Source organism: Taudactylus pleione, unplaced genomic scaffold (genome assembly GCF_031769625.1).
Source record: "Taudactylus pleione unplaced genomic scaffold, aTauple2 ptg000095l, whole genome shotgun sequence".
In the NCBI taxonomy this organism is placed as follows: domain Eukaryota; kingdom Metazoa; phylum Chordata; class Amphibia; order Anura; family Myobatrachidae; genus Taudactylus; species Taudactylus pleione.
The window spans coordinates 27,850,014-27,865,351 of NW_028284497.1; the positions used below are offsets into that span (position 1 = coordinate 27,850,014).

Sequence of the window (15,338 nt, forward strand, 5' to 3'; positions counted from 1 at the left end):
TCACTGCATACACAAAGCAGCAGCAAAAAAAAATGCGGCTTAAACAACTAGTGCGACACTGTGATGTGCTGCAGCACTGGTCACACACACACACAGGAGACAGGCGGCCCGCTTGCCGCGACGTTTGAGGCTCTCACTGAAGCCCCAACACACTCACTCACTGGCAGGCAGTGCCGTCTGCCGGGCGGGAAAGTCCCATTCCTGCTGCCCCGCCCACATACGTTTGGCAGCCTATCAGCTGGGCCGGCGGGATCTTCCGGGCTGCTGTTCTGCACAGTGTACTGTGAGGACAGAGCGGGAGAGAGCCGCAGCGGCAGCATGTGTATGTATACAACAACACTGACTGTACTGTACATATGTCATTATCATCGCCATGTGTAGCTGTACCCGCTTCGTGATATGACGCCGCTGTCCCGATCTATGACGCATACTGACAGTGACAGGTCACTGCAAGGTGAGGGATGACATCCGTCTTTTAGTCATTGCTTTATATCACTAGCTAAAAAGTTCTACCTGGAATAACTTTTGCCTTTGTAGTAGTGTAGGGAGATTATGTGTACTCATGTTCTATCCCTAATGTTTGCAAAAACACAATTTAAGAGATGTCACAATTAAGCACACGATCAGAGGGGAGGTAGTCAGCATCCCTGCTGACGGGATGCCAATGGTCAAAATACTGGCGCCGCAATCCCAACAGCAGTCAGGATCCCAGCTCCAGAATCCCGACCTTCGGTATCCCAAAGGTAAGTATCAGGAGTTAGACACTAAGGGGGGAGGTTAGGTTCAGGCATCGGGGAGGGAGGCGTAAGGGTAAAGCTGAGTACAGACTAGATGATATGTCGTCTGAACCAACTGGCGGATCAGAGCGACATATTGGGCACAATTTTTAGTGTGTACCCACTATGTCACGGACTATACGCGCTCCCGGACGATATCATTAGCGGGGCCATGCTGCCGAATGCAGCATGGCCCCTTCCGTCGCCCCTTCATGGCCCCTTCCGTTGCTTCCGGCAAGTGTGAATGCACTTGCTGATGCTGGTACCCCCACCGGGTCCCACTGTGTAGAGTGTACCCGGCATAGGGGTTCGCGTTAAGGTACTTGTCTAATGGTGTCGGGATTCTGACCGCCGGCATCTCGACCGCCGGGATCCCATACCCAACCCGATCAGAGATAATAGGCTAAGCATAGTGCCAGATTTAATTAGCATTTAGGTTTGCAAAATGGCACTCCTCGTGGTGTCACATTATGGTTAGGACTAAAACGAAGTTGGCTACAGGACCTCTGATGTCACAACCATGTAACCCGCTACAAAAGGGAGGAGGCTGGCTTGCCACATGTTTATATTCCCCCTCTATGTCCACGTGGATAGTAAAAGTGGTAGCAGACCGGTCATGCCGTAGCAGTCACGTGGTTGTGACTAGAGATGAGCAGGTCTGGTTCCCTGAGAACCGGACCCACCCGGACTTCGGGGATCCGAGGCAGATACAAGTCGGCTCGGGTTTTCCCGCCTGACTCTGATCTGAAAACGAGGCAAAACGTCATCATCCCGCTGTCGGATTCTCGCAGGTTTTGGATTCTATAAAGGTCCCGTGATTCGCCACCATTTTTCATTCTGGCTGTGGAGAGTGAAGAGAGAGGGAGCTGGGAATTGTGCTGTTGTTATTGTCAATACTTGTTACTGGCTGGCTGTTGTCTATAGAGGGGCTGGCTGTTGTCGTGTCCATAAGGGCTGGCTGGCTGTCGTTGTCCTGTCCATAGGAGCTGGCTGTTGTACTTGTCCTGTCCATAGGGACTGGCTGTAATGCCGTGTTGTCCAGGGGGTGCTCTGTCCTTCAGGGGTGCTCTTCACCCACCCCCAGTGTGAAAAAAATAAGAAAAATTGGTGTCAGCTTAGCCACACTTGTCATCAGTGCAGTGGTGCTGTGCTGCTGTCTGTTAAGGGGCTGCTGCCTCTTTTCAGGGGTTCACCCTGTCACGGCCAGGGTTTCTCGGCATGGTGGTCACCGGGTATTACCTGTGAGATCATTGTGGCGAGGGGTCTCTGGCAGCGGTGCTGGTGCTTGGCGAGGGGCATTGGCAGCGCGTGGTTCTGTGCGGGCACATTGTCACTGAGGTCTGGTGGTGTTTCCGTTCCGTTTGGCATGGGCGCCGCCATCTTGCCTCAGGTCATGTGATTCAAGCTGTCCAATCCTGGTGGAGCATGTGCTGTTTCCAGCCAGTCACAGCGCGGCACCTGGTATTTAGGAAGGTCCAGAGCCTTCATTCATTGCCAGTGCAACGTGTTTCTCAGCTGCGGCTGAGAGAGAGTACCTGTGCCTTACCTGTCTGCCTGGAAGTGCTACTAGCCTGTACCTTGCCTGCTCCAAACCTGCTGGACTCACCCTGCACCCTCCATTTACCTTTCCCCTGCCTGAGTACTTTAACCTGCTGTTTCCCTGCACCTTGCCTCACACTCTAACTCCCAGCTGGACTTCAATACCTCTGCCTGCACTTCGTTACAGCTCACCAAACCTGCATACTGGACATTTCCTGCCTGTCACTATCTGGACATTCTCCCATTTGCTTCACCGCAGTTATCAAGTGCACTTTAGTGCTGAACCTGGACTTTTTCTTTTGCCATTCCCATGTCTGCTAAATCACTTATTAAAAACTCCACCTTTTTATTTAAATCTGCTTCTGTGTCTGCTCCTGTCACCACCCCAGGTCCACAACAAACCCAGACCCTCACACACCCCAGTGTTAAAAAATAAATAAATATATATATATATTTTTTTGTGTGGCGTGTTAGCGCACCTATCATCGGCATAGGTGTGCAGGGGTGTTGTGCTGCTGTCTGTCAAGGGGCTGCTGGCCCAGAGAAAAAAAAAACTGTGCGTGTCAGCCACACCTGGCTGTCACTATCATTGGCGTAGCTGCGCAGGGATGCTGTGCTGCTGTCTGTCGAGGGTCTGGTTCCCAAAAAATAAACAATTTTTTGTGTGTGCGTGTTAGCCACACCTGTCATCGATGTAGGTGCGCAGGGGTGCTGTGCTTCTGTCTGTCAAAGGGCTGCTGGCCAAAAAATAAACAATTTTTTTTGTGTGCTTCTCAGCCACACCTGGCTGTCACTGTCATTGGCGTAGCTGCGCAGGTGTGCTGTGTTGCTGTTTGTCAACGGTTGCTGCCCAAAAAAACAAAAACAACAATTTTTGTTGTGTGCGTAGTGAGTATGGAGGACAGTCACATGACCGGAGAGCAGGATCCACATACCAGTCTTGTAGCTGCCGGCAGCAGTCATGATGACGATGCAAGGCCGTCAACATCATCTATGAAGGCTGATGTACCAGGGCTTAAGTCAGGCAAAAAAAAAAACAACTTTTACCCTGTTAAAGCAAAAATAATGTAAAGCTAAGTCAGCTGTAGAGAAACAAAAATTGGCAATATGCTGTTCACTACAAGAAGTGGCAAGGAAAGGATAGGGCCTTGGCCTTGATTATTTATGAATTCTGTTGCTGCTGGGGGTGTATCTTCATCCCAGAAAGGGACCAAGAAGACTACTACTAGGAGTAATTTTAAAAAAACAATTGACTATTAAACAGTCCTTTGATAGAGGAAGTAAGTATAACAGCTGTCACCTAGTTTCACAGCGGATCACTGATGCCATGACGGCTGTACTAGTATTAGATGATGAAATAATAAAAAATGAGGATGATAGTGTGGAGGAAGTACAAAAGGAGGATGAGGGAGAAATTTGTGTCCTAGCTGATGCTAATGTGGATGTTGATGATGAGGATGTGGTTTGCGTAAATCAGCCACCAGTGGCAGCAGTTCTTGCTAATGATAAAAAGAAAGCCAGAAAAACCACGTCTTGGCTGTGGAATTATTTGAATCTAAATTCTGACAGTTTCCATTTGTAAAGCCAAAGTTAGCAGAGGAAGGGACGTTAACCATCTAGGCACCTCCTCCCTGTTACGTCATTTGCAGCGAGTTCATGCAATTTGTTTAACAAAATTATAATTTGTAATTAATAACAAGCAGTCCAGTATCAGCTATCAGCAGCTTGGACCAGCACATGCAATCTCCACCACCAACACCCTCATCATCAACCTACTCCTTAATAATTGAAGGTAGTCCTTCCAAAAAATGTTTTGTGGGGGCCCAAACAAACCAAGGAGTTCAGCCACGAAAGTGTCAGTCCTAGTAGCTAAAGTGCTTGGTTTGTTAAACTGTGCATGTCCTTTTTAATATCCCACATAAGAGTGGGTGGGAGGGACAATGCCATCTTGCACCTCTTTACATTTGGCACAATTTGGGGCATTGCCGACTGACATTATTATAGTTGCTTACTTTAGCCAGCCAGCTCGCTGCAGCCTTTGGCCTATATTGGTGAAAATTACTGATATCAATATTGTGAGGTGGTTAGAAATGCCTGAAAATGATTGTTATTAAGGTTAATATTACTGTAGGAACAAAAACAGGCCCAAATTATGTGGTTTTAGCTGTTTATATAATTTTTTGGAAAAAAATACAGATCCAAAACCGAAAAACAAAACCCCAAGGAAAAAATCCCAAACCAGGAGAGATTCAGTTCCAAAACCAAAACACAGGGGTCGGCGCACATCTCTAGTTGTGATGCCTGAAGTGCTTCTGCCAACTTGGATCTAGCATCAACCGTCACATCCAGCTTTTCTCTAATTTCTGCATTGTTTTGGCACACACGCACATGGCTGTTGAGAGTAGCTCAATGGAGGGGCATTGCCACGCCCCTTACGAAAAAAAAAATATGAATAAAATAGTATGTGTGGCACTGCGCAAAGCCCTCCGTCAGGGGTAGTTTCAGGGAGGGGGACACCAGTGCAATCATTCCCCCTGCATCAGCATCTTGCTTTGCTCTGGCAAGCTTGTCTCTCCTTGGTGGCGCCATTTTCCCAGTGATATTTGGGAATATATGGTGCATGTGCACTAAAAAACAAAGATTTGTACACTGCTAGAGGCTTTGCTTCACTGTGCTGCGCCATCTGCCCTAGGATGTCACTGGGAAGATGGTGACACGGAGGGGAAGGAACCTGCTTGCCAGAGCAAGTTAAGTATACTTGTGAGAGGTGGCAGACACAGGCTCCTCCAACATGCCTGGACCAAGGCATTTAGTACCCGCTCCCCCCTTCTCTCTTGGAGCTCCTACAGGTTAGCAGCCAGACAGGGACATTTCTAGACAAATTAGAGCCTAGGGTGAAAAGTCCCTTTGGCGTTCCATTTAAAAAACAATTCTGTGCTGTTTTTTTGTGTGTACTAAGTAAAATTACACCTATTCTATATGCTGGTTTCTCTGCAGTACATAACCTTTGAAGATATGTATCCTCCTTAGGAAGACAGTGTTCATTTGGTATTCACTATTCATGTAGGCGATCACATGGTCTGGATAATGCCTGTTTGTGTACAAATATAACCAATGTCATCATTATACAACTTAGGTTCAACCAGACTTGTTGAACAGTTAAGCTTTTGCCCTACTGCTCCTCGGGAGGTTTCTGTCCTCTCTGAGCTTCCCTTGTGTCACCTCCTGCCTCCTGTGTTTCTCAAGCTTCCTGCCCCCTGTCACTCCAACCTCCTGTCCCCACTGTTACTCCAGCCTCTTTCTCCATGTCTTTCCAGCCTCCTTCTCCATGTCTTTCCAGCCTCCTGCCCCCTGGAATAAGTTTAAGTTTCATTACCTTAGATTTGGAAACTAATATGTCCAGAACAACCATATGGCAACATACTGTACAGTACATTTTATTAAGAATTTTTTACATTTCTGCTTCTTTCAATATTTATCATCTATAGCAAAAAAAAAAGCGGGATCCGCATCAGTGTCTAGAATAATTTTTATCTCGTATGTCCACCCCCAAGACTTTTTTTTTTTGATGGGAGGTGCCGAGCCATGTTAAGGCCCCCATACATCAGCAATCGATTGTGGAAATTCTGCAATTTGCAATCGATTGTGTATAAAAATCTGCAGATTGCAAGTGATAGGAATTGTTAAATCAGATTGCCCAACATGTTGGATTTCACAGATCGATTGGGGCTGCAAATTGCTAGTCATCTCCAGGAAGTATATACAACCATCGGTACATCGGGAACCATCGGATCAGACAGCAGCGCTTGTGGTTGACTGTACCCTGCCGCAAGCACTGCGAGCAGTTCTGTGTAAAAATTACCAGGTGATGCGTACTACGACGCTGCCTGTTAATTATGCACGCCTCTGAAACGGCATTGAAACACTCTGGTACGCCTACGTCCGCAACTCCACTTCCCCGTTACTACTGCCTTGCCCCTGTTGCCACCCAAAAACTGCCTCTCCTGTCACTCATTCCACTGGGTTGTACGATTGCTCGTACTAGTTTGTGCACGCGCACTGCAAACTATGCGCATGCGCACATTAGCGAACATTGTCTGCAACGAGCGTCCACTTTCTAGCATCTGAATAAGGTCCTTAGCTCTAATACCCTCTTACTGTGAAATGTTTTCTGCGTTTCCCCTTTGTGGCTCCATATAAATAAAAGTAATAATAATGCAAGGAAGCATTTGTCTCAAAATTTTTGAGTAATGGAAAAATAACAATTTGAATATATGCAAATTAGCTGAAATTTAGTGCATTTTTAATAGTCCTTTAATTACAAGTTTTATGTAGTATTTTCATACTCTTGTCACAGTAGTGAATGATGTGGCATAAGTGTTGGCAGGTATGTCACAGCACCATAAATGTTAGGAAGCACTGCTGTAAGGTTACTGTAGATACAGCTAATTATGTTCTATTTGTAATATCTAGTAGTTTATCAGCCTATTTCATCTTCAGGGTCCATAGGGTGTACACAGGGATACCATGGGGAAATGTGGTTGGAATGATCCAGGCACCAAACAGTAAGCTTTCAGCTCCCAGGATGCATCGGGTCCTCCACGTATACCTAGCCACAAGCATTCAGTTTTTCATTTGATGTGGCAGGATTCAGACGCACCTTTATAACGGGGGCTGCTCAGTCAATCCCAAGCTTTTTATTTTTTTTTTACTTCAGAGCAAGCAGCGCTAGGCGTCCTAAAGGACGCCTGTGCTACTGCTCCACCTACCCCCGCCCGCACCGCAACACCAGTAACTGATCCGGTGATTTCGGCGGGCACCAGCAGAGTTTGGCTAGCAGCAATCATGGGACTGCAGCCAGAAGCATGAGGACGTAGGTAAGGTGATTCCCTGCTCGTGGGGAACCACGTGGCAGTCCGTACATCTGACGGTTGGAGACTTGCAAGAGGTTGCTGTAGTGAGGCGACCGGTGCGTCCACTCCCCCACTAGACCAACGGGGCAAGTGAGTCTGGCGTTGGGGACAGTGGCGGCGGCCATGTATAAGGCCAGCGCACCTGGGGGGTTAATACAGCATAGGAGAGGTAGACTATCCCCGGCAGCCCCTACCCCAGCCCAGACGCCGATCCAGCTGAGATTTTCCCGCGTTTGGGTTGCTCCTCCTATCCCCCTCTGTATATGAGATGCCCAGCGACCACTATCAGTGCTCTGCTGAAGCTGCTGGTCTCAGGAGGTTTTGGGTCTAGTCTCCCTGTATACCTCTCCCCAGAGGCCCATAGCAACTATATGGTATAGGCATTGCAACTACTTTACTGTCAGCTATAACTATCACTGCTATTTCTCCTCAAACCCTTTGCTGCAGGTGTGTTGTGAATTTTTTTTCTTGTACTTCACGTTGATTGATACTTGTGAAGGCAGTCACATTTAGACTTCTTTATTCTGTCTGAAAGTAAGGGTATAAAGGAAACTGGGCCCCCGGTGCTGGTTTCATGTAAAAGCTGTTTGGCGGGCTTGTCATCTCAGGATTTTATACAGGATGGTTTGTGTGGTATTTGTTATAAAGATCCACCTCACCAGTCCAGTCTACCAGCCCCTGTACAGGAGCCATCTTTGGTGTCCTCCTTGTCTCAGGTTATGACGCAGCTAGTGGACTGTTTGGCTGCTCCTACACTGCCTCCCATAATGGGATACCCACAGCAGTTCCAGCCATGTTTGACCCATTCCTATACTTCCTTCCTGGATGGATGTTTATGCCCACTCAAGTCAGAGTACGGCTCAGTCAGCTGCTGCGTTTCAACAAATGTTTCAGGCAAACAGACTGGTAGCCATTAAAGCGCCTAAGCGGATGATATAATTTGTCAGTCTGCTCAGCATGTAGATTCAGACGCATCATCGGAGGAGTCGGTTGATGTGCCAGGTTCTTTTCCAGGGTCTATCTCAGGAGAGGACCATCATTTTACAGTGGATGTCCCTTCTTTGGTGAGGGCAGTCAAATCATTCCTAAATATAGAGGATGATGATCCAGCTCCTAGACCTAAGGCTCCAGTGTTTAAACACCAGAGGGTGGTAAAAGCTGAGTTTCCTAATTCTGAGTAGCTCACGTAACTTATGGGAGAAGCATGGAATATTACGGATAAACTGTTCCATGTTACTAAAAGATTAGCATCTTTGTATCCTTTCCCACCTACTGAATTTACTAAGTGGGAAGTCCCTCCTACTGTGGATGCTCATGTGACGCATTTAGTTAGCAGCGCTACATTGCTTATACCATCCGTATCTTCCCTTAAAGATCCTACAGATAGAAAACTTGAAACTTGTCTTAAGTCAGTGTTTTCATTGCCTGGAGCTGTTATTCAGCTGCGGCCTGAGTATCCAAGGCTGTTGAAGAATGGACGGGGGCATTGGAAGATACTCTACCAAATGCTTCCAGAGAATACCTGACCTATATCTCCCACATACGAGAGAAGCTGCAATAGATGCTGGACTCCTGGTCTCTAAAGCATCGTCAGCTTCGGTTGCTTGTAGAGCCCTTTGGTTAAGATCATGGAAAGCATATCCAAGAAGCCTCTGGAATCCCTGCCTTTTTATGGAAACATACCTTTTGGAGCAGAGTTAGATAAGATAGTGGCTACTCTGGCAGCCTCAAGATCTGCAGTTCTGCCATCTGTCAAGGCTTTGGCCCTCCAGGAGGCTATTTACTCCCTGTTGCAGGCATGGGTGATAATCCGGTTCCTGTAGTTCAACAAGGTATCTGTTTTTGGTTCAGAAACCAAATGGGTCTCATCGCCCTATTCTAAATCTGAAAACCCTCAACAAGTTTGTCCATGTACCCGTACGTAGACTCTTCGGTCAATTATTCTGGCAGTGGAACCTGGGGATTTTATGGCTTCCCTGGACATTCAGGATGCGTATCTGCATGTGCCTATTACGCCATCCCACCAACAATTTCTACGATTTGCTGTCCTGCAACAACATTACGAATTTCAAACACTGCCGTTTGGTCTATCAACGGCCTCTTGGGTCTTCACCAGTATAATGGCAGTTATGACTGCCTACCTCCAGGCGTCAAGGAGTCAGAATACTGCCATACTTGGATGACCAACTGATATTGGCACAGTCTCCAGCTGTTTTACAACACTATCTCCAACTGACCATTGCATGCCTACAGACGAAAACCATACAACACAAAAAGAGCATCTGACTTTATAAAACGAAGCTGGCCAGCTAACAAACAATCTCTGGCTAGATGGCTGCGCATGACTATATCTCAGGCTTACACGCAGGCTGATCTCCCTGTTCCAAACACAGCAAAAGCACATTCTTTTCGATCTGTGGGACCATCGTGGGCGTTTTGACGTGGTGCCTCTGCTCAACAATTGTGCAAGGCAGCCACGTCGTCTTCTGTCCACACCTTTGTTAGGTTCTACGCCTTTGACACCTTTGCTTCTCAGGATGCTTCCTTTGGGTGGCGGATTCTCCTTTCTGCTCAGGAGAGTCCCCACCCTTAGGGGAACTGCTTTAGGACATCCCCATGGTATCCTTGTGGACCCCCTATGGACCATGAAGAAGAAAATAAGAGTTATGGTAGACTTACCTTTGTTAACTCTTTTTCTTCGAGGTCCATAGGGTCTACAGGGCACCCACCCTGACGCACCTGGCTGCATTGGGTAATTTTTCTCTTGCTCACGGATTCCCTCATCTTCTATGAGAGTGTTTCTGGTGTACATTGTCCTTCCTTCTCCGCTTTCCTTCTCCTGCCTTGGGCTTCTTTAAAAAACTGAATGCCTGTGGTTAGGGGCGGGACATATGTGGAGGAGGACCCGAGACATCTTGGGAGCTGAAAGCTTAATTCTATGGTGCCTGGATCACTCCAACCACATTTCCTCATGGAAACAAAGGTAAGTCTACCATAACTCTTATTTTTTAACAATGCCATTGTGTTGTACCATGTTCCTTTTTCATTTCAGATATACAAAGTCTACAATTAATGTGACTTGATTTGCCACTCGCTGTTCTCTCTCACGGCTTTTATCTATCTACAGAAGAATGGCTGACAAACCAGTCTCTGAGCTAAACCTTGACACATGGGTGAATAAAGCCATTCAATGGGGTCACACAACTTCATTGGAATCCAAACAAGATATCTGCCTTAATTTGCCTGAATTACAAGAGTGCTTGTTGCAGATTTATGAAACTCTAAAACATATGGTAAGTAGCTTACTGAGAAAATATTGCCTTTTAATAGCACCGCCGGTTTTCTCAAAAATGAAATATAATAATAAGTTAGAAGACTTCTATTGTTGATCTGGTGTCGATTTCTTCAACAAATAAGTATTAAATGACTCAGGTAATATGTTTCCTTTCATGATTTATTGTATGCTGCTTTTTAGTGTTTTAACATGGAAAAATATCCTCAATCTGTTGAACAGATATGATCTATTATATTATCTTTGGGCCTGATTCAGAAATTTTCGCAAAGCCGATATTCACACAGATCGAGCGATTGTTTGCAATTGCGCATGAGCAGTAGCCATGCTGCTCACTCATAGCAATTACATTGCGATTACACTCGTACAGGGGAACCATTCGCAAAGTGAGTGTCAGGAAATCAGAGTTTGGGGGTGATAATGGGAGGGTGGTTAGAAAACTTAATCATGTCAGACCTTTTAAACACGGTTTCATGGTCATGCATGAATTAGCCATTGCGATCTCCTTCACAGCATAAGAGTTCTTTGCGAGTCAGGAGAGATGCAGTGTTTGCGGCTGGTGAGACTTCACTTGCATGCTGTGTGACTGCCTGATCTGGATCAATGTTACCGATGTTTACGCTGCTGCACGTCGTCAGACAGATATGAGAAGGCAGCAGTGGGCGTCCCTATGCTCGACTATGCTTTGGAAGACTAGCTTACTTAAGCAAATGCAATTCGTGAGAATGCAGTTTTGCTTTCAGTAGCATAAATCACGGAATCAGGCCCTTTGTGATCCATACTTTTCGTGCAAGGGTAAAATTTTTATTTGTTAATTTTAATTTTTAGTCTAGATTGTAGTACCAATTTTACATATATGGACCTTAAAATTCCTATGGAGATACGGTAGTATATATTGTATTGACCAGATTTCAATTCCATAATTAAGTAGTGGATCGACAGAAAAATGTTGTTTGCTTCTTGCATTGATCTGTAGCTTGTGGAGTCATTAGAACCTCTTCGCCACATGGAACAATGGGGTAGATGTATTATAGCGGCACTTAACGTGCCGCTATAACTCTTTACCGAGGCGAAGCAGGGAAGCACTACCAATGAGATGTATAAACATCTCATCGGCCGGAGAGAGGGAGCGTTAACTCCCTCCTACGGCGCTACCCGCTAGAGACAGCAGCGCATCAGCCTAGTGCTGATGCGCTGTGTCTCTCTGCCGGCCGGCTCCACTGAGCATGCGCGGGATCTCTTGCGGGATCTCGCAAGCGCTGTCCCTGCTGTGGAGATAGGCTAACGCCAGGCTGTAGCTGTCGATAGCGACAGCTACAGCCGGCCGAACGGGCATGCGGTATGACCGTTCGTACATGGCCCTGCCGTCTGCGGCACTTCGTACATGGCCGTGCCGTCGGCGCACAGCGCCCCTGTCATTTACCGCCCAGACCCCCGATCATACATCGGGGAGAAGCGGTATCAGCGCACATAATGTGCGCTGATACCGTTTCTGGGCTTCGTACATCTCCCCCAATGTTATATATTTTGAGGCACATCCTGATTGCATTCTGGCGTGATAAAACTCACCAGAGCACATGACTGTGTTTAATAAATCTCATACAGGTGTGTTAGTATACAGGTGGGTTAGTGACTAAAGAGGGCAGGTGGAGAAGTTGTCCATAGCCATCTAGCCATCTATAAACTTCTACAGTAGCTAGAATTGTATACTATGCACTTCTGAATGATAGCTAGCTGATTGGTTGCTATGGGCAACTTCTCCACTTTAGAAGGTTTGATACACCTCCCCCTTATGGTGGATACACATTAGACGATTTTTGGTCTGATCCGACTGATTGGGCCGTCATATTGTCAAAATCGCCAAATGTGTACCCACTATGTCGGCCGTTGCGCGCTCCCATTTGGTCGTCAGTCGCATTGTCAGGTCGTCTCTACATGCAGCTCAATATGACGATGTGATTTATGACCCCATGCAGCGGATTGCAGCTGGAGGCGACATATTGGGCGGTCGGGCATCAGATCGTCTATTTTGTACCGGCCGCCCGATATAAGTTTAATGCGTAACCAGCTTATGTGTTCCAGGTACCAGTAAGTTCTCATCTGCTAGGGGCTAATTGAGATCCAAGGGGGAAAAGAAAATGTGTGCTTGAGGTTTTTAAAACTGTGTTTTATAATATTGATAGTTAATTGTTGTTATCGTGTATGATTCTTGCTCATCCATATTGACATTTAAATGTACACTATTTACGGTGTATGTATAAATGGTACAAGCAACATAAGGTATTCAGCTAAAAAGGTCTCTTATAGAATATGATGATACATTTTAACGGAAGCACAAATTCAATCTGTTTTTAACTCGCATGCTAAACGTTTTCCAATCCTTGCCAACACAATTAGTCCCCAAAACTTGTCGTTTGGTAGGTGGAATTGCTGGCAGACAGCAGGTCCTTATATTTAGGGTTAATGTAGCTTGTTAATAGCAATAGTAAACATCATCATCTCTGGCCTGCTAGCAGTAACTGCAGCAGCAGGGCAATAACCATGATTTATCACTCGCTATAATGAGCAGCCTATGCCATATTGTGATACGCGTTGTTGCTTTGTTACAATTATTAGGTTGGCTCTCAGTGGCCTGTCTCTGTGCATGGCCCCAGCAAGTCTAGAGTGAGCAGTGCATGTAAAACAAAGATGTTATGTTTATTGCAACAGCAGGAGATGGTTAGCAGGTTTTTTACATGTGCATTATCCCTGTTCAGCACCCACTTTAAAAGCTTATGATGTAGCTATAAATTGTTGTATAAGCAGGTAGAGAACAACTGGAATAAGCTATAACATTAAAAGTAAAAAAACAAAAACAAATTATGTTGGCTGTCTATTACATTTTATTATGTTTCTCACTTTCCTCATAAGATAGTTTCCCAATCAGTTATATACTGGACAAAAACATAATCATACAGATTTCTACATCCTTTCAAATGCAGAGAGTGTCGCAGTTACTACCATACCATACAATACCAGAAGTGATACGGATCCTGGCATGTGCAATATCTCCGGGAAAATGGCACAGGCTGCCAATTCAAAGGTAGCAGTTTGTGCAGTGTTGGTCTCATAAGACCGCACACCCTGCACCTATTATAGATATGCCAGTGCTATACCTTGTTTTAGATACCATATTTGATGTTGCTTAATTCAGTTCAGTGACATAAGCAGACTATTATGTTGTCAATCACCGGAAAAACACAACCTATGTAATTTCAAATTCAGCATCTTTCAGCATTGAGTTTACTTTTATATTCATAATTATCAAAGGGCTCAAAAACAAGGAACCTGGCAGAGTAGAAGTTTGATCTGCTTGGTTGTTCCCATTGCAAGGCTCCATTTTTCAATGCATTGAAGTTTTTCTATTGACTTTTAGATGAAATCTATAATAAGACTGTACTAGCTATTCTTAAATAGTTTCATACATTTAACCACTTAACTGACCAAAAATCGCTCCGAAATTGTCGGTTTTTTTATGATTGAATTAGGTCAGGAACAGCTTTTTAAAACTCATCCAACACGATTTTCTAAAAAAACAAAAAAAATTTTTTAAGCGCTGTATACCATAAAAATGGCAATTTTTATGTTATATAGTACAGTTGGCCATCGATAGAAACAACGATTGTGACCACAGCTACCGATGTTTCCTTAACATCGTTTGGGGGCTGTCATCTATATACGTGTGTGTATATGTATGTGTGTATATATATATATATATATATATATATATATATATATATATCATACACACACACATATATATTATGGCCAGGGCTCTGATTTATTCATGGGGGTGGGATTATAGTCAATGGGGAAGAGGCTGCTGATAGAGGAGGTGGAGTGAGGGAAAGACAGCGCTAACAGCACTACCTTCCATGTCAGCAGCCGCTGCTGCAAGCCGGAGTAGGGAGAGAAGGACAGCGCTGTTAGCGCTGCCTTCTCTGCCCTGTCAGCAGCCGCTAGGCTGCTGCTAACTGCCGGAGGAAGGAGAGAAGGACAGCGCTGTCTTCTCTACCCTGTCCTCTTGGCAGCCGCCAGGGGGGGGTGGGTTCGCCGGCGCTGGGCTGGCCGATCACTGCAGTGATCGGCCCACGGGGAGGGGCAAAGTGTGCAGAAGGACCAGGAGGTCCCTCTGTGATTCGCGGCTGCTAGAAAATGATTTTCCAGCAGTCGCCCATAGAGCTTTTTTGACTGGTCGTATCAGATACGACCATGCCAGGGAAAGCCCAGTCTGGTATGGTCGTATCTGATACGACCATGCCAGGCAAGTGGTTAATTTCTGGCTGTCAAAGGAGTTAATTCAATTAGCCGTGATGATCTCGCAGGTGCGAGTCATCGCTGCAACTGCCTCACTTTATGGCAGCCTGAGCTCACACAAAAGTGCTTGCAGCCCCATAGGACTCTGAGCAAAATAGTGCTAATTCGGGTTTAGAGCAGGTTGTGAGTGGTGCAAGATGCAGTGCCGTTGCCAGCGTTTTAACGTTGTGGCAACGACAAAATGCCACAACAGCTGCTGACATGAGTGAAAAGGTTTGAATACCAATAGACTGTCCCATCAACTGCTAATTTCATGAATGCAGCACTCTATATAGCACTTCCCAGGCCCAAACTGAGTACACTCTATGCAATTCTCGGCATTACATGGCTATATCTATCAGATAGGGCAGATGCTGTAATTGTGTATTGTGCACGCAGCACTAGGGCCCAATGGTTGTCTAAACACTGTCGGATTGGCTCCCGGTATAGTGAGTGCTGTTCACATGGTCCCTTTATTTTGGT

The 15,338-nt window shown here is 45.7% G+C and overlaps 1 protein-coding gene across 2 annotated transcripts in view; it reads left to right on the top strand.

Moving 5' to 3' along the window:
* The first annotated feature begins 272 nt into the window (after window positions 1-272).
* Window positions 273-15,338, top strand: part of FANCC (FA complementation group C) — a 290,830-nt gene continuing 275,764 nt past the window's right edge. For both annotated transcript variants that reach the window (XM_088470282.1, XM_088470283.1), the window contains exons 1-2: window positions 273-454; window positions 10,356-10,521. In XM_088470282.1, the coding sequence (XP_088326408.1) occupies window positions 10,360-10,521 (162 nt within the window). In that variant the 5' untranslated portion in view covers window positions 273-454; window positions 10,356-10,359. The remainder of the gene's footprint in view (window positions 455-10,355; window positions 10,522-15,338) is intronic.